At 40.8% G+C, this 27,894-nt stretch overlaps 1 protein-coding gene across 1 annotated transcript; it reads right to left on the bottom strand.

Moving 5' to 3' along the window:
- Nucleotides 1-1,013: 1,013 nt before the first annotated feature.
- Nucleotides 1,014-27,894, bottom strand: baiap2l1b (BAR/IMD domain containing adaptor protein 2 like 1b). The gene is made up of 15 exons (XM_058049337.2): nt 27,829-27,894; nt 27,662-27,725; nt 24,532-24,607; nt 24,329-24,415; nt 17,674-17,735; nt 15,308-15,379; nt 12,184-12,318; nt 8,171-8,323; nt 7,842-7,997; nt 6,495-6,612; nt 6,196-6,412; nt 4,457-4,516; nt 3,909-4,161; nt 1,643-1,689; nt 1,014-1,571 (listed from the first exon to the last, which is right to left on the bottom strand). Exons 2-15 carry the CDS (start codon nt 27,710-27,712, stop codon nt 1,499-1,501), a joined length of 1,560 nt encoding a protein of 519 aa, XP_057905320.2. The 5' UTR covers nt 27,713-27,725; nt 27,829-27,894; the 3' UTR covers nt 1,014-1,498.

Here is a 27,894-nt window from a genome sequence, read left to right as displayed (position 1 = left end):
TACAGTATACTAGTTTCTGTATTAAAACAAGTGATGCTACTAAAGTTGTCCAGTGTTTTTGTAACCCTTGATAGGGTTGGGCAATACCAACCAAGTAAATACAGGGGCCGATATGATATTTGACATTATTCAAGATTCAAGAGTGTAAGGGCCACATAAAAAAAAGATCTGAGATTTTGAGAGACATTGCACAAGACAGCTATGAAAAGGGGGCACTTTTGTGACCTTTGGTCTTGGCCATGTGGAGGTTCTGCCACATTATAAATAAAAGGTCGCATGAGGCAAGAGGAAACTTTCCTTCCTTCCTAAGGAGCTTGGCTCTTATTTTCCCTCTGACACACAATATTACAATTGTATAATATTATGACCTTTTTGTCATAAAAGCTGTGGGCAACTACGGAAGCCTGGGAGGAGCAGAAGTGAAAGGATAAAATAAAGCATATACAAGGAAAGTGAAAATAGAGTAAACAAGATAAGAAAAATAAATAATTCATTGAGATAAAATTCACACAATTACTAAATAATAAATTCACATTTAGAAAATAAATAATAAAGTGCATTTTTAACTCTGTTACACTAATACTATTGTACTTGAATGCTGAAGGATACTTCAAAACAATATAATTATGACATGACCATGTCCTAAGGTCACAAAAGTCCACCCTTTCAAGGTCCATCCATCCGTCTTCTATGCTGCTTACACACACTAGGATCACTAGGGCATGCTGGAGCCTATCCCAGCTGACTTTGACCGTGACGCGGTGTACACCCTGGACTGGTCATCAGCCAATCACAGGGCATATCAATCCATTTTCCCCTCACAAGGGTCGTGGGTAGAACATGCAAACTCCACACAGAGATGCCCGAGGGGGGAATTGAACTAGCGGTGCACGATATTATTTACCAAAAAATGTGGTTAGTGTTGCCTGCAGCTGGTTAAAAGCACCCCCTAGAGGTGAGAATGACAGAATAAATATGATTAAGGAGTGCGTACGTTTAACAAACTGAACACATTGAAGAAATAAAACTTTATTTTTCATACATGATGAAATTCTACAGTGTGTCATCCAAGAAAAACATAAAAACAATAAAAACACTAACTTCATTGTAATGACGATCATGTCGCTGCACATGCAACATTCACTTTTAAACAGTCGCCAAGGCAAAGTCCTTCTCCGTCTAAACAAACTGTTAAAAGGTTGTGTGTGTGTTTGGACAAGAACACACACACAACCTTGCGTACCACTGCACATTAAAGACAGTGTCAATAACAAGTGAACCTTAGTGGGCCTCTATCTAATGTTGTGGATGAATCACAGAGAATGGCAACACAAACCCCAAAAGTTGCTCTGAAGGTGACAATAACAACAAAGATGTTTGGAATGTGGCCATTTTCAGTGATCACCAGCACAAACAACATGTAGAAATATTTAGGGGTGGTGTGAATACTTCCATGTGACATCTCACACCAACGAAAAGGTGCGGGCAGGACCGGAGATCAGATAACCGGTGCTGAGCGGTCGTTGGTGACGGTGGGGCGCAGTCGTACTGTGGAGAACGGGTTCCCCCCACTGGGCGACACAGAGGAGTGATCGATGAATGTGTGTGTGTGTGTAAAGACAGTTGATAAAACTGTACTTACGCCAGGTAGGCAGGTGTGGGTCTTGAGATGCCGTTAGGCTGATTCGTCTGTGGAGGGGAAAACAAAGGTCACATGACATGTCACGTAAGAATTGTGTGAACATCAGCTGTGCACACATTTTGTGCTAGAGTCTGTGGGAAAGACAATACGTGGCGTCACATCACATCACATGATGGCTGCGTGTGGAATCTTGAAAGTCTGGTAGTGCAAGATGGTGTCACAACCTATGAATTCAGTTTAGTAAAAAATAAACAATAATAATAAGCGGGTATTGCAACACATGATATGTAATTTTCATTCAATCCTATTTTAAAACAACTGCAGTGAAAGTAAAGCAACATCTGTCACCTAAGTCTACTATCATGACATATACAAGAAATGAATAGTCTGTCTGGTCCTGAAGTACATGGAGTATTACGTACTGTCCACAAGGTGGCAGCAGAGGACGGAGAAGCTGATGTTTGTGGTCCCTAAGTGTACTCCTGAACCCATCAAGTAGAAGCTGACAAATGATTGTTTCTCTGTGTGTCATACTTTCTAATAAGTGCTCATCTTTCTTGACATGAATCACCAAACCAGTGAGGGTGCATTTTTTGCATGGTGACGGTGCATTCCAGCGTAACCACACCCCCCCGCCTCTTCCTGCTTTCTCCTTTACCCGCAAAACAAAAAGGTAGTCCTAAGCACCTGTATTGTGGATTTTTGTATTGTATTCCATTTAATTTCTTCATAGATAGCCAATAAAGCTTCAAGCATATGATGAGAGCATGGGTGTCCAAAGTGCAGTCTGGGGGCCATTTGTGGGTGACTGCTCGTTTTTTTTATTGGCTCATGGCATAGTCTATAGATAAACATAAACACTACAAATTACACAGAAACTGGAAAAGGCCCAAATCCCACCGACAAGCTGCACATTTTACAATATAGGCTCTTTGGTGATTATTATGTATGGTTGTGGGTATCCCTCAGATTATTTTGGGAGCTTGCATCCAGGACCTTTAGAATATGTGAATTTTTTCCAGGATACACGTTTGTAACATTTAGTATGTGATTTTAGCATCACCTATGCTGTTTGTGGCTATACAAGTAGAAGAACGTGTGCTCAAGTCTATCACAATGTTGGTGAGGAGACAGGGAGCAGACACCCCCCTGACACTTACTATCTATTAGCCTATGGACAATTAAACCTTTCGACAAGTAAAAAAGCTTAGTCAAGAGTCATAGGTGCTTTCTGCACCTGTACTGTAACCGGGCAACGTTCAATTAACGAGGAACAAAACAACGCACATGCTGAATGATGCTTGCCTTTATGTGCTCCTCAAAACAGACAGATGAGGGGAATATTATGGCGTCCTGTCAACCGAGCCGATAACTTCCACTACCTGTTCTGACCTGGCTTTAGAGCCCAGCTGCTACAAAACGGCAATTATTCCAAACCAGTAGGGTTCTTTCCCTTACAAGGAGAAATAAACCCAGGAAGTTGGTTAAGAACCTGTAAAATGCTATCTTGATAGCATTAATGACATGAACTAAGGTTCCACTGTATTATGTCCAGTATTCACAGAAGTTTATAGAACTACAGAGAACTACAGGGAACGCAGAGCTATGTATCTGGAAGTCCTCGGGAGTGGACTTAGTGACCAATCACAGCGGAGTGGGCCGGGTTTGGAGTAAATTAAAAAGACCATTTGAGCAGGAAGTCAATTTCAATACTGAAGAAATAGGTGCAGAATCTGGACGATCTAGAAAGCTTTCTGTGTGGGTTATCATGTGTAGCTGCTCTGTAGGAGTCCACAACACAATACAAAGCACCGAAAATGAGCATTATGAGTCCCCTTTAAGAATTGCTGGATTGCTAGTGTGTGCAATGCTTCGTGGGTAATGGAGTGTGAAGCGAGTCGAGTACTTCATGTGTAGCACCGCCTGCTTGTAAAATGTAGGCAGTGACAATAACATGTTGTTAGAGCAGGAATGCAAATATCTCTCACCAGGTAATAACTGGATCTAAACAGTGGCGTTGATTGTCACATAAAATGATATGTAGTATGTTCTGTGTAAACTCCACCCTACCCTTCAGCTTTACAGATGCCAGGTCTACTGTTGTATGTATGGTGGCCAAGACCACCACACAGACTATGAATGAGAACATCACATCTATTAGAACAGAGGCTGTGACTGTGCTGAAAACTACCATGTTTAAACCATATTTACATGCACATATCCCAAAAATACAATGAACACAACTCCCCCGCTCACTGTGACTGACCGTGTGGTGATCCGATGAGGAAGAGGAGACGGCGGAGGGAGTGGGGGAATGCTGGGAGTGGTGATTATTGCTGCTGATGACGCTGCTGTTTGTGATGGTTGTTGTAGAGGGCGGGTTGGTCTTGACGACGCCGGCGCGCCGCGGGCTGTCACAATAATCCTCTGGGGGAAGGATCATGGTCGCCTCATCTGTTTCCGTGTCCTGGTGGTGCAGGTTGACCACGCTTCTGCTGCGGTACGGGGCAACCGACACGCTGCACGAAGGGCATGAAGTGGAGGCTGATCATTTTTTGCTTTTTTTATGCATCCAATGTCATCAACCACCACCACCGTGTTTGGTAAAGCACTATAAAACATCATCCTTGCTCTTTTGGCGGAGGCTCCAAGTGGAATGTGACTCAGGACAATAGGAATCAAAGGTTACGGAAAGGGAGAGAGCCCCCCCCCCCCGACGGGGTAAGGTATCTTATCACTCTAATAGGGAACAATGTAGCAGCATGTAATGTGAAACCTGTTAGCTTGTGTGTGCGTGAGCTGGAGTCTCCTTACTTGTTGTTCACAAGGGGCTCAGAGAAAGCACGGCAGTATGACGAAGGGAACCAGCCCCTCCTAGAAGAAAGCAAAATAGAAATGATCAATCTCATCCATACACAAAGTGTGCAGTAAGCTGTTGGTCCAGCAGTAGTATGAATCTGGGGTGGTCGCATACTGAAAATCAATACTGACACGGGGAGCCACATTCATATTTGGATTTATATTTTTACATTTTGTAAAAAGGCTAAATAAAACCTTTACCCTTTATTGTTTGACCCTCAAACAATGCACAATGATGAGCAAATTCAAGAAACAATACAAGCAGTTGATGTTTGCTAAATACAAGGATGAAGAGTCTTGAACCAGTCATGATGTGCTATATATATCACTATATTGACACTTACTATGGTACCCATTATGTCATTGGATGGTCATATCACCTCGTACTTCGGTACGTGACACAAAAAAAAAACCAAAAACTATATTAGGAAAGCAGGAAGTGAACAAATGTAACAGTTACTGATTGTAAAAGTACCAGATGGAGGGGTAGGATTTAATAAGCTTTGCTTCTTCCTACTCCTTTTGGACATGTGGAACTGTAAACTCATTATGTGATACACTCAATTGTAATCTGATGCATGTTCAAATGAAATAAAACCATTACCATTAAGTCTATTTTTTTCCAATTTTTTGCTGTTTCTTTTCATTTAAATTTCTACAATGTGCAGCGGGCCAATAAAAAATAAGCTGCGGGCAGGAAATGGTCCCCGGACGCTCCTTTGGACACTACTTTGGACACTACTTGTATAGCTCAAGGCTTTTTAAAGTGTGGGCCAGTGAGCATCCCTGAGAGAATAAAATACACCTGGGACTTCTACTACCAACTGGAAACCTCATTTTTTATCCTTTCTGATCACTCCATACTCTGTTTTCAAATCTGTCGACAAGTTGAGAAAGTGAAGGATGTTTTTTCTTGATGTTTATCAAGCTACCCGTGACACTTAAATCAGTACTGTAAGCGATGTGGGGTCACCATGGTAACCACAAATTCTCCTTGTTATAAATCATATAGCTTTGTCGCCATTATGCACTCTTTCATTTTTCCTGTACTCCTTGTGTCAATATTTGCACACAACATGAAAATACACCCCCATCAATTTGCAGCCATGTTAATAGTAGCCTCTGTTGACTTATAAGGGAGTTTTCCACTGCAAACACATGTTCTCATGCCCACTATTATTGAGACTTTGCAGCTGTTGGGTACATAAAAAAATGGCGCTGGTCGTCAAGGCCGTGGCCTTTAAAAAGTCTCCAATGTATTTCGAATGTCTTTTGAAGATTACTTTCTCATTGCATGTTTGTGTTGAGTTGCCGGGTTACAGTATCAGAGCTGATGACAAAGGAGCAACGCAGCGAGAGATCACAATGTCTGTCTGCAAGACAAACCCTCAGAAGGTGCGCTCTGATAAGCACAATAGCATTGTAGGAAATGAATTTTTTCAAATCTTGATCATCCCCCCCATCTTCACAGTAATAATCTCCCCGAATGACAATACGGATCAGACCTGACGAAAGATTCATTTTCAAAAACATTTTGAAGGCTGTTGGATTAAAGCCACATTTAAACCAGGGAGAATATGGGGATAGCAGCTGGTGCCTCAGTCCACTCTGCACTTCCCATATTCAGGTCATTCATTACTTCCTTATCTACTCAAACATCTAGCTGTGTGACTATTAGCCCAACAATCACTCACTTTCCATTCTTCTCCATTTCGCCGTACATCCAGCCATCCTTCTCCTCCGGTATGAGCAGAATGATGACGTCTCCCTCGTCAAAGCTGAGCAAGGTGTTGTTGTTGCCCGCCGTGTGGGGGAAGATGGTGCGCACACGCTGCCTCTTCACGACGTTGTTCAGGCCCGTGGCCACAGACACTGACCTGGCCAGATTGTTCTCTCCATTGCTCTCATGCTCTGGCAAAGGAGCGGGGGTGAATTCATCGATGAATAAAAAAAAAAAAACAATGACAGTTCACTGGTAGAATATGTGTACCACCTGTGTTGTTGTTGCTAGTCGTGCTGACGCCGGTAGTTTTGTTCTCAGGAGTGAACATATTCACCAGAGGGCTGATATGGGCCTTCTGAGATGGAGCAGGTGGAGGAGCCATGATGTTCTGTGACAAAACACACAATGACGCACATGTTAGCTCACAAATTAATTATTTACAATAAATCACAAAAAAGTAGAAGTTACGGCTTTGTAGCATCAGAAGCTAAAAGTTATGTAGAATTGTTTAACATGAGTAAACTATGCAGGCAATTATTGGACATGTTTAACTGAACTGATTCCATTGTAACCTGATGCATGTTCAAATAAAATTAAATCATTATCATTATGGTCGTACTTTTACATCACCACAATGTATCCTAATGGCAATTCTCAAATAATTTGATAGTACTTCACCAAAGTGAGTTCACCCCTTTAATTATATGAATACAATATGACTGAAAGTTGAATACAACTTGTACAACATTGTTATCCAGCATTGCCTTAATCAACAAAGCTGCACAGCTTCCACTCCTCCATGATGACATCGTTCATGGAGCTTGTGGTTGTTCCTTACGTTCGCTTGAAGATGCCCCATGGGTACTCAATTGGGGTTCAAACTAATTTTGTCCGATCCGTCACTTCCACCTTTAGCTTCCTCAGCAAGAGGTTGGTTTGGGTTCGTAAAACGTTTGGGAAAGGTTCATGCTCTGCTTCACACTGTTACAGTACATGTCGGAATTCAAGTTTTCCCTCAATGAACCACAACTCCCCAATGCCGGTTGCACTCATGGAGCCCCAGACAGTGACGCTAGATACTTAGACAATAATGTATTGACTCATTTCGAGGCGAGGTACACCCTGGACTGGTCGCCAGCCAATCACAGGGCACATATAGACAAACAACCATTCATACTCACATTCATACCTATGAACAATTTGGAGTCGCCAATTAACCTAGCATGTTTTTGGAATGTGGGAGGAAACCGGAGTCCCCTGAGAAAACCCACGCATGCACGGGGAGAACATGCAAACTCCACACAGAGATGGCCGTGGGTGGGATTGAGACTCATTTTCAGTGAATACTCAATCTATACTGCTATTAGGGATGTCACGATCTGTCAATAGTCCATATTCATGGCAACAGTATCGGTATTGTATCCTTACTGCTGCACTGACTACTGTACAGTGTATCCAAGTTTCATTACTATAGTATTGTAGTTGTATAGCATTGGTCAATGGTTGCTGAAATGTGAGGGGTGAAAAACTTTGAAAAGAAGTCATTGAACTTGTTCTTTCACACAGCAGATCAAAAATCTGATCTTTTTACGAGGCATGCATCCCACCCCTTCGTACCAAGCTATGCCGCGATGGGGTGGGAGAGGGCAGCGGCGTTATGGAAATGGGCGTGCGGAGTCCCTCGATCATGGTCAAGATGTTTTCAGGCATGTCTGTGGCATCGTTGCACTGGTCCTGCCAGCTGTTAATCCTCGCCATCAGAGTGTCTCTGGCCTATGAAGGAAAAGTTGCATCATTATGGGGGGGGGGGGGGGGGGGTCATAATATTCTAATCGTAATATTCTAACATTTGGCATTAAGAAGACAGAAGAAAGTAGTGTTCAGTCAGTCAAGTGCTAGCAGCCACATTGCAACATTTTATAATGACAGCAGATATGTGGTGTAACCTTGTCATGAAACGATGCAATCTGATAGGAAAACATGCAGTGTTTGTCCACCAGGAAACAGAAGCGTCTTTTCTCCTCTAGCAGAGCCTCTTTGCAGCCGTCCGCGATGAACAGCTGCATGTCCATTTGGCGATTTGTTAGCGTCTCCACGCACTGAGGATACACAAACATAAACATGCATTCACAGGTGCGTCACAAAGAAATCCTACGTACTTCACAATCACACATCTTGAGTAAAAAGCTTCTTCTTCTGCACCATCTTACAAGTGACAATGGATCCTCACGTTGTCTTATCTTGCTGCCCATAAGGTCTGAAAAGCAATTACCTAAGCACTCAAGATGAAGTGATTTGAAAGGACTGAGGTTTCTTTCTTTAACGTTGTAATCTCGCTCTAGCAGAGGAGTTTTTGGACAGGATGATCGCGCTAGTGAAAGGACGGACAAAGGGGGCAGACACAGGACACAGTGTGTTATCGAAGACAGCAGGTGACACTTATAGGACCTGTGTTCGAATGTATGTATGTGCATGTACACAATAGTGCAGATGGGCCTTCGTCTTTTTGTTCTACCTGTATAGCATGTCATTCAAAACCAAAGATGTATTTATACTTATAGTTCATGTGTTATACTTGTAAATAGTTATTTTGATGCAAAACAAGCTATTTTCTGTGTTGTTTATATTGTGATATAGCTGTTTAATATTTGAGACACAAAATCAAAACAAATTGTGTCAAAATTAAAGTTATGCTTGTATGTATGTATGTATGAATGTATTTCACAAAAAGCAGTTTCTCCCGTTTCTAGTTGGGAACTGAGATTTTCCTGAAAATGACCTATATTCTACTGCTGATTACTCTTTCTCTTTGGGCTTTTCCCTTCAGGGGTCGCCACAGCAAATCAATCTCCTCCATCCAACCCTGTCTTCTGCATCTGTCTCTCTCACACCAACTACCCTCATGTCCTCCTTCACTACATCCATAAACCTCCTCTTTGGTCTTCCTCTACGCCTCTCCTACCTGGCAGCTCTAAACGCAGCATCCTTCTACCAATATATTCACTATCTCTCCTCTGGACATGTCCCAACCATCTCAGTCTGGCCTCTTTAAGGGCCTTCAACATGTACTGTCTCTGTGATGTACTCCTTCCTGATCCTGTCCATCCTGGTCACTCCCAATGTGAACCTCAGCATCCTCATCTCTGCTACCTCCAGTTCAGCTTCCTGTCTTTTCCTCAGTGGCACTGTCTCTAGACCAAACAACATGGCTGGTCTCACCACAGTTTTGTATACCTTTACTTTCATTTTAGCTGAAACTCTTCTATCACACATTTACGTTCCATCTTGCCTGCCTTTTCACAATCTCCATTGTTCTGAACTGTTCTGAACTGACACCAAGTACTTAAAATTCCCCACCTTCTGTATCTCTTCTCCCTGTATCCTCACTCTTCCATTTTGGTCCCTCTTATTCACACACATATACTCTGTCTACTGCTGATTACTAAAGAATGGAAAAGGTAGAAAGATGAGAACCTAATCTTTCTTTCGGTAGGTTCCATGATTATATGTATGACCATAGAGCACAATATCCTGTGCACCTTAAAAAATCAGACAAAATCGTTTAAAATAGCCGGTACTTAAGGGCTCGTCTTTTGAAAAATGTCTGGTATCGAATGAGTCAACCATGTAGCCAGCAGCCTCAATGTATTAGACATCTTTGCTCTAATAACACCTTCTTCATACAGTATATTGGTGGTGAACACCTAATAACACCTCATAATAATAAAGTCTCAGCTGAACAGGTGTTTGCTTTTTTCATTTTATTTGGAGCAGCTTTAATCAAGTGGCAGCTTGCGAACACACTGGCCGGCACATTCAGCTCAAAACTGAGGTGCGAGCAGCCTTTTTACAGCACATTCCTAAAAACACCATGGCACTCATGTCATTTACAGGATCTTTGACTGGCATTCTTGTATTACATTCCTAAAAATAGCAAAGCACACCAGGATTGTTCACTAGCGTCTTACATAGACTTTTTTAGTAACATTTTTTCAGCAGATTCTTAAACAGCAAATTATCCTGTCCTGGGTTTTTAAAGAGCAACTAAGAAAAGTTCCTTCAAAAAACAGCAGTGGGCTCCTAGAGGATCATTGACTTGCATTTTTGCAGTAGATCCTTAAAAACTGAAGAGTGCTCTCTATTCCTTCAAAAAAACACTGCAGAGCTGTACTGTCATAAGCATGTAGGAACGAAAAAAAATACCAAAGATCAGTGCCCACTGCTTTTGTAGTCATTCCCTAATAACAGCAGATGGCTCCTGTCATTAACGTTAATGCTCATTAACTCGGAATTTTGCAGGAGATCTTTAAAAACAGAAGAGCACTGATGTCAAATACAGAATCAGACATTTGACCTGAAGTCATATGTCATATCATAATATATTATAACATATCAAATTCATACAATATTTCCTTTAATATGTCATCTTTCAGTCTATAAAGTTTTAACCGTCTATAAACATTTTAATCATTTCTTGATATGCTGGCTTTTCAACTCTATTAAAGAGCAGCATTTCTTTTATGATGTATTGAACTACTCTCTGTGAACGCACACCATTTTTGTCTAGGAGCTGAAACCTATACAAAGAACCAGAGAGCCATCGCCCTGCCTGCATGGAGGCTAAAGGCAAGGAAAACAGACAGGCAACAATAGAGAGTTGCCGTGTTTATTCATCAGGTGCATGGCTAAAGCAAACGTCTCCGGTCCTCTTAAAATGTATAATTCCGCATATAACATTTCCAGCCTCCTACACATGCACATGGTAATATATGGACACTGGCAAAATTATCCAGCTCATTTTTGTGATGAATTTATTTATTATTGTGAAACATTTTTTTCCCTCTTCATCACAGTTTAATCGTGACACCCCTACTAAATGGACATTTGCACACAAACAAACACCAAATAAAATTGCAGACTAGCACCCAGCACAGAGCTAACAGGCAACCTTCAAGATTAAACACTTTTAATGCACAACATGATCATCATACTGACTTATTTGCTCATATAACACTGTACTCCCTGCACTACAGGTGAAGTGACATTTGGCACACCCCACTTTAGGAACCTAGACTGTATTGATGTATGTAATTTCTAGTAGCACACTTTGCCAACTGGCTTAATGTGACATTATACGTAGAAAAAAACGTCCCGTTTATCACATAACTTTCAAGTACGTAATTAATTTCACCAGGTTGGAGGATTGCTCACTTGTGTTTCATGCCAATAAAGACTCGACACCTTCACAACTATGAAAGGTGGGCGGCATAATTCCATAATTAAGTGGGTGAGGGAAAAATGGAGGTGCGTGAAATGCCATTTCATCAGGAATAGCCATTATCTGTCGTTTAAAAACAAAGCCTCTTCACCTGTCAACATTACAACAAGCCTGTTGCTATGGGCAACCTGTGGCAGTCTGTTGATGGTATGTAAGAAAGAGAAGAAACTAAATATCCAACATGATCCATATTGTTTTCTCTAGTCGTCTCTGCTTCCTCTATCGTGTTTGTGTCAGTGAGGTCATTCAACCCACCAAGCTGCAGTAGTACTGAACACGTACAACTCTCAAACGCACGCATCCAGCCAGGTCAACAGGCGACCAGAGTCAATCGATTGAATCTTACAAGGTTACATAAGCGCTGGACCTTTCAAAACCTATGCAGAACATCACTGCAGTGGTCGCAATTATGTGCAAATATTGATACATTTCCTACTGCTTCAACTGTGCAATGTCACAAATGAGCTGCGGCCAATCCCAGTTGACTTCAGGTGAGAGGCGGGGCCAGACCAAACGCTTGTATGATCTACCTTTTGTCCCCAAATACTGCCACACCAATTTGAACATGATGTGGCTCAGGTGTCTGAATGCGTAATTATAGCTTGGCAAATATGAATATACCAGTGTGTGTGCAACCATGAGTGTGTCGGGTGTCCGCAGGCGTGTCTGTATCCGTCTCACCTCACTCTCTTTGTTCTCATACTTGTTGGCATTCTTGCCTTGGCTCTTTCTCCTCAGCTTCTTCAGTTCTGCAAGGGATTTATCCAAAGAGTCTTGCTTCATCTTGTGCTCCATCTGGTACCTCTTAAATGTGGCCTGGAATGAAAGGGAATGAAAGATCCACGGTGTACTGAACGTTTGCCAGATTCTTCTTATGCATCAAGAATTAAGCACAAGCACGATTCTGGGCAGTGTTGTTTGAGCAGATTGCCGATAACTACTCTAAACCACATACTACCTTTTGGGGTTTGGACACGAGAATTCCCCTTGAATCAGAAACTTGAAGAAACTTCAGCCAAAAACATGGCTGGTGCACCGCAAAGTAAACAGATCCATTCTTTTATGTGTGTAGCAATTTTAGTATGCATTAATTATAACCACGATTAAAGCACTGAGTAATTCAGCAAATGACTCAGATGTCCCTGTCATTCATTCATTCATTCATTCATTCATTCATCCAGAGTGAGTACAGTGGAAATCCACACACTCACTCAAGTCAGCATTCTGCCTCACAAATTTGCAGATTTTTGGTTTTAAAAAAATATATAAATATCATAGTTGTACATATTTTTTTTTTCAGTTTTCAAATTAAATAATCATGATTAATCACCGTTGGCATTGATGTGGGAAAACTGCCCATTTTACTGTTTTTACAATTAAACATTAACATTTGAATCACATTTTAACCACGCTATTATGTGCCATGAAGAGCTGAATTCAAAGACACAAAGTAATCGAAGTTCATGTTTTGAGTGTAGATGCATTTTGAGGGCTTTCCAAGCATACTTAAATGCAACAAATTCTAGTGAGCGATATGAATATCCACTAATGTTGTTCTTTGTCTTTGTTTATTTAAACCACACATAATAAAGATATTATTGTGATTTTTGGAGTGTTCTTGAATGCATCTTGCAGTAGTCAAGTGACAATGAGGAAGTGTCATTCTGAGGAGGACCAGAGATGTGTATTTGAGTTGGAGATACATATACAGTATGACGTTGGAATTAAACTGTTGATGTGTTACAAAAGAGCGTCAAGACTCAGTGTGACGATGTGGGAACATTACACTATTCTTCTGCCATTAAAAAAACAAAGGTGCGGCTTGACATGATGCGCATCCGTTAATTAAGCTAAACATTTTATTTACAGGTAAAAAGTACAGCAAACATTATACCATTATACATTATACACATTATAAAGCCTGCAATTTTTACATCTCTATGCGCCACTGTTTATGTTATGGCTGCACGGTGTGCTAGTGGTTAGCGTACAGGCCACACAGCTAGGAAACCTGAGTTTGATTCCACCCTCTGGCATCTCTGTGTGGAGTTTGCATGTTCTCCCCGTGCATGCGAGGGTTTTCTCCGGGTACTCCGGTTTCCTCCCACATTCCAAAAACATGCTAGGTTAATTGGCGACTCCAAATTGTCCATAGGTATGAATGTGAGTGTGAATGGTTGTTTGTCTATATGTGCCCTGTGATTGGCTGATGACTAGTCCAGGGTGTACCCCGCCTCTCGCCCGACAGCTGGGATAGGCTCCAGCACCCTCGCGACCTTCGTGAGGATAAGCGGTAAAAAATGATTGAATTAATGAATAAATGTTTATGTTATTTTGTGGGAGATTTTGCACTTCATTTGGCTGTCTTTGACGCACCAAAGTTGCTGTGAGACGAAATGTGAAACTTACATACTGTATAACAATCTGGCCCCAAAATGTGCAGCAAACTGAACACAAGTTGATACAGTATATATAAAGTAGCCTGGATGACACAGTGGCCTGCTGATTCGTGGAGCCTGGTGAGGTAGCTTGAACAATAAACTAATAAATTAAATAAATTCTTTTGGCTTCAGAGCAACAGTAAATATTAATACCCGGCAGGCATGTAACCATGGGTTGACTCGTCCTTGGCTGGGTTGCCTTGGTAAACTGGCTCTATTGTGTCGGGTGTTTGTTTTTGAGGTGTTGTATCAGGTTTGTCCTGTTAAATGCAGCCTCTTCCCACCTCTTGAAATCCCAGGTTTGAGTATTTCACACTTTGCAATTGCGATTTTTTTGTTCCATAACCTTCAGGATGTTTTCAGAAGCACAAAAGCGTCCAACTTCAGCAGCAATGGCACGCTGCAAAAAGCCTTGCTTATGCAGATCAACAATCCAACCGTGTTCAAAGACAAGAAAGCATTTTTTGCCTTTGGCATGAAACGCTATGGCTTTTTAACATCAGACAACGTTAAAAAGCCATAGCATTTCAGTATGTGGAATCAAACTATGGAATGGATTGAGTAAGACCCTCAAACAATGCACAACGATGAGCCAATTCAAGAAACAATACAAGCAGTTGATGTTTGCTAAATACAAGGATGAAGAGTCTTGAACCAGTCATGATGTGCTATACATATCACTATATTGACACTTACTATGGTACCCATTATGTCATTGGATGGTCATATCACCTCGTACTTCAGTACGAGGTACATTATTAAAAAAAAAAAACACCTTAAACTGTATTATGGAAAGCAGGAAGTGAACAAATGAAATAGTGACTGATTGTAAAAGTAAACTGTATTATAGAAAGCAGGAAGTGAACAAATGTAACAGTTACTGATTGTAAAAGTACCAGATGGAGGGGAAGAATTTAATAAGCTTTGATCCTTCCTACTCCTTTTGGACATGTGGAACAGTGAACTGATTATGTGATGCACTCAATTGTAATCTGATGCATGTTCAAATGAAATTAAACCATTACCATTACCATTACCATGAAGAAGAGATCATGACGGTGTGAATACCTGACAGAACCTGACTAACACAGCCCATTTAATTTGAATGGTTGTTGTTTTTTGCAATACATTGCTTACTCATTCTTTTGTGGTCTCACTGCCAAACCATATGTTTTAAATCCAACAGTGCAAAATGAACTGTTTGCAATTTAATAAAATGGCTACAGAAATTAGTGAATGATGTACATTTCTTACTTGGACTTGATTTGGACTTTCTAAGCACAGTTCTTAGCTTTTGTCTGTGATGTGGTTTATAGTATTCACAAACTCATACACACGCACACACACATACTAGTACTACTCACTGTCATGTATTTGACATCCATGTCGGTTTTTCTCTCCAGCTCTCCTATAATCTCCCTGTGGAATCTTTTAAACTTCAGGTGGCGTAGAGGAGGGATGAAAAAGAGGGAAAGAAGACACATGGGCAGTTAGAAACTTTGACAGCAGGATAAAACACCTGTCAGTGACTAGTAAGAAGGTAAAAAGTAAGATAAGTGTTAAATAAGAGAAATACATTTAGATTGTATTGGTGCATGTGTGCGGGGGTGAGAGTTCGGTTCAAGGTTGCTCTTTTGAATGAGTCAGAAACAAAGCGTGGGAATGCCCACAGACTTCTCCCTCTTCCTCTTCAGATGCAGCTTTCGCTCATTAGTGTGAAGGCGGCAAAGCTGCAATCACGGCCACTTTCCTACGATGCACCATCGGCACCCATATGAAGCATCGGTACCCTCTTGTTAACCATACATACATAGATGATTGCCAAGATCTTTGTATACAAGGATGCCAACCTCCTTTGATATCCGGTTGTGTCCACCATCAATTTCTGTGACGTAAGTGGATGCTGTGACTCACCAACTGGAGTCCATTAACAAGTCAGCCCACTCACTGATGCGGCAAGCAACAATGTCTCAAAGGAAGTCCTCACAATTTCTGGCCTGTGTTTTGCATTTGACTAGGAGGAACTAAGTGAGGGTTTGGTTTGAAGAAACAAACATAAGATGCTTTGGGCTGAAATCAAGCTGAGCCTTCTGATGGTGGAAGCATTGCTTGGAATAATTCATGAACACATCCAGAGAATTTAAAGTTGAAGTGCTTTTAAGCCATATCCCAAGAAATTAATTCAGTCAGCATCGTAGTATTTGGGATGCTTTGATCGATCGGCCAATGATCACAATTACGTAAAACAGAAAGGAGTGATGGACATATGCTGATAAAACACCGGCAACGCAGATCACAAGTGATCACGGACATGCCTGCTGTGTGTACCTCACTGCTAACACATGCCTGGGTTCGACTCTCCGTTTGGGCATCTCTGTGTGGAGTTTGCATGTTGCATGCGTGGGTTTTCTCCGGTTTCCTCCCACATTCCAAAAACATGCTAGGTTAATTGGCGACTCCCAATTGTCCATAGGTATGAATGTGAGTGTGAATGATTGTTCGTCTATATGTGCCCTGTGATTGGCTGGCGACTCGCCTCTTGCCCCAAAGACAGCTGGGAGAAGCTCTAGCATACCGGCGACCCTAGTGAAGATAAGCGGCATAGAAAAAGGATGGATGAATTTTCCCTCTGGAAATTTCAGAGTGATATATGATGTCTTCAGAAAGTAAGTAAAATACGTTTTGGTCTAAATTAAGGTGTTTTTTCTTCAAATCATATAGCCAGTAACAGGGTTGCAGCCTGCGTCCCATTAAAAAAAAAATCATGTTGCCTCCGCAAGTAATTAATTAATTACTAAATCCCCTATTGTCATGGGATCTTGGAATTGTCCTGACTTTTCTGATTTATACAGCATATCCGGCCAATAGCAGTCATAATAAATGAATGTAAAAACGTATGTATAACTTATCCATGTAGTCAGTATCAGTATCGCATAAAGCATAAAACCCTGATCGGACTATTCCTAAAATTTGGCCCCATCATTACTTATAAGTCAACAAAACACTATTCGGTATGACTTTTTATGACGGTATGCATTTGAACGCCACTGAAAAAGACTAACGGTAGCTGTTTCTGTGTCTTATCTGTGGATGCTGCAGTAGGACACGCCACAGTCTCCACTTTGCTGCAGCGGATCCTTTTCTAGCTGCCCTCAGTCTCCTTTTGAATAAAATATGACTTGTTACTGTCAGCCGCAGATGTAAATACAGGAGACCCTCACCCTCCTCCATTGTTTCTGTTTGTTCGTTCTGACTGATGTGTTCAATGCATTCATGTTCAGTCTACATCATAAGATGTTTTTGAAAGCTGCTTTTAACAGAGGAATTGTTTGTGGCTAATTTCTTTCAGGGACTAACTTTTCGAAGATAACTGGCCAACTTCAGTGATTTACAGGAAGGGTCATCTTAAGCAGGTTTATGAGACTCACTGTAAAGACCAAGACATGACATTTACAGTCAGAAGCTTATCAGGTACTCATGCAACATAAAACTTATCTTTCTCCTCCTCAGTCCACGTCTCCCCCTGCAAGAGTTGGGGGTGGACCGCACGGAAACAGGGTGGGGCTATGACTAATGATCCGATAAATGGAGCTTAGTGAAATGAGGCTTTGGGTAATATTTTGTGAACACAAGGTTTTATAGAGAGTGAGGGTGGCAGTGGGCGAGGCAATCAGTAAGACAGTAATTAAGTAGGAATGGAATTTTCAGGAAACACAAAAAATGCACTCACATTGTCCTCCAACTCAAAAATAACTTTTCTGTGGACTTCTGAGATCCCCATCAGCACCATCCCTGCCCAGGAGAGAAAATGAGAGCGGATTACGATGTGTGAATGGCAGAGAAGCAGTAAACAATCATTTCGTCTTTCAAATGGCTTTGAAAGAAACACTGATAACACAATGATGCGAAATAATTCCTTGTTTATTTCAACCTCAGGCGAGTCAAATGCCACTGGTTTCTGATTACATTACAAAAGAATTGTTGTGTTTAAAAGGAAAAGGAAATAAAATGCATGCGCCTGAACCGGAAAAACTGGACCACCAACTGTTCAGCTAATCAAAAGGAGCTTAGACAGGTGGCCACACGTTGCCAATTGACATCTCTGCGTGTGTTTCGCTAAAATGATCATTTTAGGATTATGAGGCATGCAAGTTTAAAGCTACTCATTAAAATTCCTGTGTTGAACTTTGCACTACTACAGAATTAAAAATAGCTATTTAAAGGGGATCTAGGGAATTTTGTCCATCATTCACAATCCATTTGGGAAACATGAACATATATTTCTTTGCAGTTACTGTGCATTATAACACCAGAAAATTAGTTAATTTCAGCTAGCTTCAGCAATGCTGTCAATGGGATACACCTATTTCAGTGATGAAGACCTGGAAAAAATCTGATAACATACAGTATCTTGCCATATTTTGTTAATTTAAAACACTACAAAAACTTCTTCTTGGCGCATTGATACTAAATAACTAACAAGGCGCCTCGCTAACCGCTCGCCTCAGCGTCATTCACAGACAGAAGAGTCAATATCATCAATTTTCTATGCTGCTTAAACTCACTAGGGTCGCAGGTAAGCTGGAGCCTATCCCAGCTGTCTTTGGGTGTGAAGCGGGGTACACCCTGGACTGGTCGCCAGCCAATCACAGGGCACATATAGACCAACAACCATTCACACATGGCTAGAACATGCAAACTCCACACAGAGATGTCAAGCGGAGAATCAAACCCATTGCCTATCTCCTGACTGTATGGCCTATGTGCTAACCACTTGACGACCATGCGGCCTAAGAGTGGATACCTCGCTCTCAATTGTGCTACAAAGACTCAATAAGATGCTCGTCTGGAGCACAAGTCGTGTGCTGGAACACAGAGGTGTTGTCGCCGCTGCTGTTGTTGACAGAACTAGCATAAGTATGTGAATTATCAAAATGGCAAGATACTGCAACTATTACATTAGGGTTTTTTCATTTTTTTAAACAGGGCTTCATAGTGGAAATAGGTGTATCCCAATGACAGCATTGTAAGCTAACTGAAATTAACTAGTTTTATCATGTTATAAGGCACAGATATGTTCATGTGGATATGTTCAAGATATGTTCAAGGATTGTGAGTGAAATCTGAAAAAGTGCAACTCAAATACATTGAGTTAAACACAATTAAACGTGAGGAACTATTACATACCTATTAAAACAGTAAAGCCTCCAAGAACATTACCCTGAAAGTACCCACAGCCAGATGGCATGCCAGCTGACTTGAGTCTGTTTCAAACATATTGTATGGAGTCTGGATAAGTGTTTGTGTGTTTACACTTGACAGACACCATTTTTTAACACTTCACAGACGACTGTTAGTCATGGAGGGACAGTGGAGCATTAATGCAAGACTTCTTCGGTGGAATTCTCTTTTCTATTGCTTGAATGTGCACAGACTAATAAAGTGAGCTCTGTTTTCTTCACACTTAGGATGGAAGCATAAAGACTCACAAGTCTGACCAATGACAAGACTCGTGGTGCATGAGTGCATTTTCTGGGCAGATGTACAGAAAGTTGCTATAGAAACCAAGGTCATAGCGCGATAAACACTTTCTGATGGAAGGAGTGACATGTTCAGTCACGGGTGGTGCGAGTCAGTTCTACCTATGCCCAGATGTGGTTTCATTGGGGTGGAAAACCTTTACAGTGCTTAAGCGTTTCAGCATTCTGTATATTTTCCACATTCTCCAAAGCTGCAGAGACCTTTACAAAGATCTTTTATTGTACATATATTTTTTAAGTGTTTGGTCGTAGGTGAAATGGAAATTCTAGAGTTATTGAGTTATAGTGATGATGCAATGAATCTTGGATAACATTTGGTCTTTTCTTGATTGATTTTTTCCACCCTGGATATTAAAAAATACAAAACCCTGACATGGATGTCATGGTTTTATTGAGCGTCTGTGATATTAGTTGTCATTGCAATCCTGCAAAATGATTTGCAGTGGGAACCATTATTGATGTGCTGCTTTCAAAATACACAGAGAATTTCTGCTACACAGATAACACTGATGAAATACAGGAACTTTGGATAGAAATTGTAATCTTTGTGTTTGTCGTTAGCGTGGGAGGAGCCTTGAACGCCTTTCACCATAATTTCTGTACCACCTTATGTTATAGCACCACCATTGAGACAATAAATGAAAGGAATGTAGGCTTGGTTTAGAGTGACTTCACCGTGAACCAAATGTCCTTTTATTCTCCCCACTCATTTGTTTATTTATTGTTGTCACAGCCTTTGGAGAATGTTGCCAAGCAGCGGGTGTTGAGCCAGGTGTGAGAGCTGTGTGTGTGTTTCATGATGTCAATATCTGCTGCCATATGCCAACAAACCAAACCGAGATAAGGCTGGAGGAAAAGGTCCTGTTTGCCAACGCATGGGGTTTGGTATTATGTCTAGACACAGCAAGCACTTCCGATAACGGTTTCGGTGAGGCTGCATTTGAAAAGCACTGCAATACTTTTGAAAAGAAACTTTGATGTATTGTCATTATTATCATCTAAACAACAGGCAACACAAGAGTTATGTCTAAGTTAAATGTATATACAGTAGTAGAAAATTATGAGAAAGTGGTTGCTGAAATGTGAAGGATGTACCAAGTTGGCGAGATAGTATATACAGTATATCACATCCATGGGCTAACACACAGAAATAACTCCCACCTTTAGGCTGATTTTCAAAACAACATTGTGCTGGTAGCATGCAAAGCAGCCCACAGTCCTTCCACAGTTTTGACTGTGGGTAAAATAATCCTGGCATGAGTGAGAGCCACCTGACGCACAATGCAAACAAGCTGGGATTATGTAAAGAAAGCCATCCGAATGGACAAGGACCATGAAAGGACAAAGTAATCTTAGGGTTGTTTTTTTTCTTCTCATGCATGTCCATGAAGGAAAGCTTTTCTGGGAGATTAGTGTTGTAGGGTTTTGATTAAAAATCTGTTAACCTAAAAATAAAACCTCTAAATGCAGCTGAAGTCTCAGAAACTGCCAAGAGGTTGAGCCTCCATCATTTTATTTGGCAGATGTCGTGGTATACACGGTATATGCATTTGTCTTTAGCAATATAGCTAAAACAACAGGCTGACAATGGAATGAATGTACTCCATAAAGTGAGCTGTGTGATCGCATCTCTTACGCATCATCAGATACCACGACAGCGGATCACTTCTTTTTACACTTGGATGACAGTTAAGAATGTGTAAAGTCAGCCGTCTTCAGTGCCAACAATGCTCCATTTACATATAATTTGACTTGCATATTAACAAAGCTACGGCGACATTGTTATTATTATTATTAACAGTGTTACGTTTCTTTTTGTTTTTTTTTTGTCCCGTCCAGACATTGGCGCAGATAGTTTAGTTGATCTAAATGCCCTTACATGCTAAACAGATTTTCTCTGTGTCAGGAAAGGTGTAAGCTACAACTTCCCTGTACAATGAAATTTTATTTGCCGTTATTTGATGCTTTTGTTATGCGCATTTGGAGCGACCGGACCGGAGCAAGAAGAAACACAGAAAAGAAGAAACTGGGGTGGGGGGCTTAGACAGTAGAGAGAGAGACAAAAACAGCAGCAACAACAATTCCCATAACAACAACAGTAACAAACAAGACTGCAGCATCCAAATGGAACAGTCCTAAATCGAAAAAACAACAACAAAAAAAAAAAACAGTATTACTGGCGTATTAGTACCTTACCACACCACACCGACTTGCTACCAGCCAGTACAAGCCTGTATGTATTACATGTTATCATGAATTTACCTGTTACTATATGGTTACAGCATGTATAAAAAAAACCTTGAGAGGTTTTTGGAGGTGTTTTTGGCAGAGGAGGGACTAAGCAAAGGAATTAAACGAAGACAGCAAGAGGACAAGGTACACCGGTCCTCCAGTATCTCTCAAGAGTATCCTGTTTCTGGTCCGCTCCGCGTCACTGCTGCTCAGGTTTCTAACAGGGATGCACTCAGTGCATCCATGAGCAGGCTTGGAAGCAACAAGACTTTCTATTCTCCTGTACAGAGCGCTTCATTCATGATTCTTTGATGCGGTGTAGAAATTGTGTCATATTCTAGTTAATTACAGGGATTTGCTGCACCAAACAGCAAACAAGCATTTCTGTTGACAGGTCTATTGCATGATAGTTAACAAGACAGTTGGTGATTTATGTTTACGCCACATAATCACACTTAATGAGTCAGATATGTTGTGAAAGCCGATGGCTTTGTCTGTCTCTCCTACATGTTAGTGGAGTGCATCCACGAGTCAGTTTCGTATATGAAACTGTCCAGATAAGATCCAACCATAATCTACTATTTTTTTTGCATCTAAAAATTCTGGATTTTTGATTGGTAATTGTTACAAATGGAGGAGATTTCGGTTTGATTTTGGTTTAGCACTTTTCTGAGAGATCACCTTTTGAATTTTGTAATCTACTCGCTGTAGGAGGCCAGCGGAGATCTGGCATTTTCTTTAGTGGCAAACAACTACAATGTTACTTGACATGGTCATGTCAAAGGCAGAAGGTAAGCAGAGCTGCATTGTGTTTTAGGATACATAGGCTTTATGTTGCTCACGCGACTTCTCCCTTCAACCGCTTCCTCATTGTCTCGCCCCTTAAAGGGCCCTACAGTCTGACTGCTTTGCAGCAACCTGCTGTAGAGGGGAGCTGGACAGAACAGCACCCCCAAAACCAGCTGCTCTGAACAGGGCTGCTTAAAGAGGGTTTTAAGTGTGCTGATATTTTTGATCCATTTTGAAGCATGCACAGTGGCACCTCAGTTAGCGTACGCCCTGGTTAGTGTGTTTTTCGGTTTATGTTGAAAATTTCGTACCATTCGAGCTGAGGAGTGTGATCCTCCTGTAGTTAAGATTCACCCATTTTGAAAAGGGGGACCACTACCCTGGTCTGCCAATCCAGAGGCTCGGTCGATTCTTTAAGAGACTTGTTAACCAAGACAGTCCTACAACATTATCAAAAAATGAACGCAAAAATTTTGCCTTGGTTCGCATACATTTCCTGATTAGCACATCTCTTATTAATAACACACCATGTGAGTCCTATTGTTTTGTAATTGTAAAACTATTTCTGTTAACATATATAGGTGTCCAGAACAGATGAATTGGATTTGCATTTAAATGTATTCCGGTTTGAGTCAGACCTTCTAGATGGATTAATGACATGAACCACGAACCAATTATGATAGCTAGCAGCTCTTTTAGGGGACATCAACACAGAAACCGGGTGCCTTGAAACAGTATTTTTTGAAAACAGCATGAAAACGATGATGTTGTTCACTTATTTCGATTCCTAGATTTGATATTGTTTATGTATAATCCAGGTATATGTTACGATATTTATAAAACAGCCTGAAAATAGCCCTGTAAGAAATTCATAGTAAAGTTGATAAAAAGTGTAAGTAAACAATTCATGGAGAAGTTAGACAAGCCTGTAAAAAGCATCAGAATCAAGAATCGTTTGGAACCAAAATCGAAACAAAGACTCGGAATCACAATGAAGAATTTGTATCAGAACATGAATCATCCAAATTCAAACGGTGCCCAACCTTTAGGTCTGAGTTGTTCCTGTCTGAATGCACCTATTTACTAATTTGGCACAGTGTCGACGACAACTTTTCAACCCCCTAAAAAATAAAAGCCTGGATCGGACCTTAGTCTGTTAACACAATAGCATAATGCGTCTCCTTTCAGGTAACATGTATACACACTATTTAAGTGTGGTGAATGATTCATTCCTTGGGTGATGCATCCCTGTGGATGTGCCAGGAGGCTGACACCCCCGCTGCCTCCTCCCATTGCGTGTGCCGCTCAATTTAATTAGCAGTTTTCTCCGTATCGGCAGGGGAACTGAGAAACATACAGTGGTTAAATCAAAGTGTTCCACTGGTGACAGTAAGTTAGCAAAACACCAGACATCATTGACCTGACAAAACATTGTGGTTCCATTACAAAGTTGTATTAGCGACACTACAAGTGTGAAAGCGCAGGGCTCGAGACTACTGTACTACAAGTTAGATAGAAACTGCAATCTCGTTACCAGCAACTACATGACTGAAGTGGAACAGTATTGGATGCCACATTCCTTTTTTTCCCCCCCAAACTCGAGATTCACTCTGCAAGTTCAACTAAATGTGAAACGGCTCGATAACGACACTAGCACCTTTACTATTGTTGACATTAGATCGACTTCCTTGTGAAGGTAACCCAAGTGAATCTATTCATGCATGAGCAATACAACAATTACTAATATACATTGACGAGACCCAAATGATGCAAACAACTTTTAAAGACAGTATAAGTCTAGCATTAAAGCACATGGAAACATACCTAATTCCCTGGACACAGGAGACACCGCTGCATTCTCCCCAATTTTAGCCATGGCGTCAAAATACAATCTTCCTGCCAAGGCCATTGCTGGGTAAACGAAAACATTATCATCATTATTTATTAAGATACATACATACATGCATTTTACTGTATAATAGTCTTAATAGTGCTGGTAAGTAATTTTCAAGAGTCCATTTGCTCACCAGCTACAGATTTCTCGTAGTTCTTGCCCAGGTTGACCAGGTTCCTGAGACCAGGGTTGAACTGTTCCATCACATTCTGAGTGATCGGACATGAGAGGAAAGAGAGACATGTTTCATTGTTGTTTAGCTCTTATTTTGGAAGGTTACACATTTTGTCATTTAAGTCATATTTGATAGGTATTAATAATGTTAAGTGGTGCACATGCTTAGGAGAATCAGGCCCGACTACTTTGCTACTGAAATGGGGTGCCCATAAACAGCAAAATTCACTGCAGGACCTTTTTTTATCTGAAATATAGTAATTTAAAAAAATCACAGTAATTCCTCTTTTATTGCAGTTAATTCTCCTGCAAAGTAAGATAGCTAAATTATATTCCAATATTTTCAAAGCATAGAAAACCTGTTTACTACCTTCTTAATACGAGTTTTAAGATTAGAGACCTCTAGAAATGAACTAACACCCCTATAGTCACCTTTACACTCATATTCACCAGTATAGCATACATAATAAAAACTTGTGTGTGTGTGTGTTGCTATAAACGTGTTCGCTAAGAGAAATGAGTGCCGGGTGAACAGGAAGTGATGTTGGGGGCCCAAAGCTGAATTTAGCATGACTTGGGTAACGGCCAGAACAGTAGCCTCTGTCTGGATTTTTATCAGGAATTATTGTGCCTATTGTGAGATCATTCATACCTACAATAAAAGCTTGTTGTTTCAGTAATCAAGTCTGGTGTTTGTGTGTCTCACCGAACATTTGAGCAGCATTACTGACACATAGTGACCAGAGGAAAATACTACATATCATTCGCAATGTCTCTGAATGTGTCTTGGTTGGCTAGTAAATATATTTGTTTCTGAATGCATCTTGATTGACTTAAGTTTATTTTGCCATTTTTATGCTTGAAAATGCTTAATTCAAGCAAAACTTATAGGGATGTCTTGATCCGATCTTCAGGATCAGCAGCCAATCCACCTTATTGGCTTCCGCCACGAGATCGGGCCTCATCACATTCATACAAACCAACATGCTAGGTGAGGTAATCTGCCTCAAAGATGGTTGCCACTCAACTCCCGCCACCCACATGTTGGTGGTATACCGTGATGAAGTTAGTTTCACTTTGGACACCCATTTTCCAGGTCTGTCTCGGTGGTCTAATACATTAGCGTACTGTTCGAACTAAAACCTGTTCAGTTGTTGTATCCTCTGGAAATACAGAAAGTTGAAGGCAATATTACTCCAATGGTGATGAACAGTTGTTCATTGGGCGCGAGGGTGTTGGAACTTGTGATATTAATGAAAAAACACTTTCAGGAATATTATTGTGATAAATATAATTTGAATGGAAACAGAAAGGGAACACAAATGTCTTGATTATTTTAATTTGGTAAATCGGACATACCTTATTGTAAAGTGCACTATACAGGATGTGTGTCAGCCATCTTAACTAAGAAAAATATCAAAGTGTTACGTTCATTCCACTCTATTGATTTTAGACTCCAAAAGGTATAGCGGTAGTTCCCCCTCACTGTGCCTGGACTGGCGTGTCATGTTGCGGGAAGCTATGTATATATGTATGTATGTATGTATGTATGTACGTATACATACACACACAGACACACAGGATCAGGCAAAATGATCTGACACATTTGTAGGTTAAAAAAAGGGAAATAAAATAAAGAAACAAAAAAGTGTTTTCATTTTCGAAAAGTACATTTAATGCCATTTTGCTTTGTTTCATTATAATGCCATTGTTTTTCATTTCTTTTTCAGTTGCTGCCATGAATTGGACTAGTGAGCATCGTGCTTTCATTGTGGAAACGTTTATCAAAACAAACAAATCTGTAACTGCAACACAACGAGCGTTCTGTTTGCACTTCAATCTTGGTAGACATGATCCTGTACCAGCTCCAAACACCATCTTGTTATGGGTTACCTGGACCTGCATTGAAACAAAAATCAACCGGCCGACCTCGCACCACCAGAACTGATTTAATTTTTAAAACATAATGAAACAGAATGGCATTAGATGTACTTTTCGAATATAAAAACACATTTTTGTTTCTTTACCTTATTTGCCTTTTATTTAACCTACAAATGTGTCAGATCATTTTGCCTGACCCTGTATTTACCACTAATAGGCCATATTAAACCATGAAAGAGCATGATTGATTAATTCATATATTACTAAAAACTGCAATAGACTGGCGACCAGTCCAGGGTGTAGCCCTGACTTTCACTCGAAGACAGCTGGGGTAGGCTCCCGACCATAGTGATTATAAGCGTTACAGAAAATGGATGGAAGGATATTTGTGAAAAGCCGTGAAGTTGTGAAATTTGAACCGCCAAGTGGCGAGGGAGGACTGTATATTACAGCTGTCACATCATGGCAGACTGTAGTGAATGGAGTGACGTTCCAAAGACTGGCGAAATTAGCGTCTTGGTAACTCTGCATGATAGTAAATTTCCACCTTTGGATAGGGTATTTTAAGTATCGAGAGCAGGGTTATTCAACTAAATTGGGGGCCGCATTTTTAAACACATGAGGGCCAAGGGGCTTATGACTATGCTAGGTGGCTTTTATCACTGATAACTGGTGGGAGGAGCAATTGCATTCAATATATATGTATATCTGCATGTGCCCAATCCATGCGCTTTGAGTTTGGGGGCTAATTTAAAGTGATTCTGTGGTGGCAGATATCATAAATAACTGGCGGGAGGAGTTTCTGCTTGATTCATTTGTTCCAGGAAGAATGTTACAGCTTATCTCTGTAATTATGTCAATTGGTAAATACGTTTGTATCCATGCATGGACGTAAAAGCTCACACACCCAAACCCAAATTACAGGAAATGATTTAAAGCAAAAGCAGTGAGCGAAAATGTTCCTATGTCTCAAAGAACTTATAAGGATGAGCTCCTCCTGTGCTAGCATTTTGGCAAGGAATAGCATGTAACCCGCACATACTGGGACCACTAAGCATATATTATTTACACTACAGGCAACCAAGACAAATTGTATTCAGTATGCCATTACACCTAAATTCCATACAGGAGTTGAACCCTTTGCGAACACATGAGTGGGTTTAAGCAAGTGTGCGCACCTGTTGTACTCCCAGCTTCCAAGTACCCACCTTGTATGTACTTTCAGTGAGCTTGTTCACCTCCTCTGCACTCCTCGACATCTTTAAATCCTCCCTTTTTTAAACACAGATGGACAAGAAGAAAAACAACACCAACGTATCAAGAGGTCCACCCTGAGTCAACAACAAAAGAAGGGGGGAGAAGTGACCAAACCTACGGTCACATACACGTCCTCATAGCCAGCATTAGAGCAGAGACACGTCCATTAAGTAAAATAATAAAA

Source organism: Doryrhamphus excisus, linkage group LG16, assembly GCF_037039965.1.
Source record: "Doryrhamphus excisus strain RoL-2023G ecotype Guam linkage group LG16, RoL_Dexc_Guam_v1.1, whole genome shotgun sequence".
NCBI classification, from domain to species: Eukaryota; Metazoa; Chordata; class Actinopteri; order Syngnathiformes; family Syngnathidae; genus Doryrhamphus; species Doryrhamphus excisus.
Note: the sequence above shows the minus strand (reverse complement) of the source record. Positions and strands in the feature narration are given on the sequence as shown.

Bases quoted from the DNA above. Each gene is read 5' to 3' on its own strand.
- baiap2l1b (XM_058049337.2), bottom strand. From the start codon at position 27,712: ATGTCGAGGAGTGCAGAGGAGGTGAACAAGCTCACTGAAAGTACATAC. The intron at 6,413-6,494 runs GTGGTACACATA...CTCCTTTGCCAG, and splicing joins GACTAGCAACAACAACACAG to AGCATGAGAGCAATGGAGAG. The intron at 1,690-3,908 runs GTCAGTCACAGT...TCCCCTCCACAG, and splicing joins CCTCATCGGATCACCACACG to ACGAATCAGCCTAACGGCAT.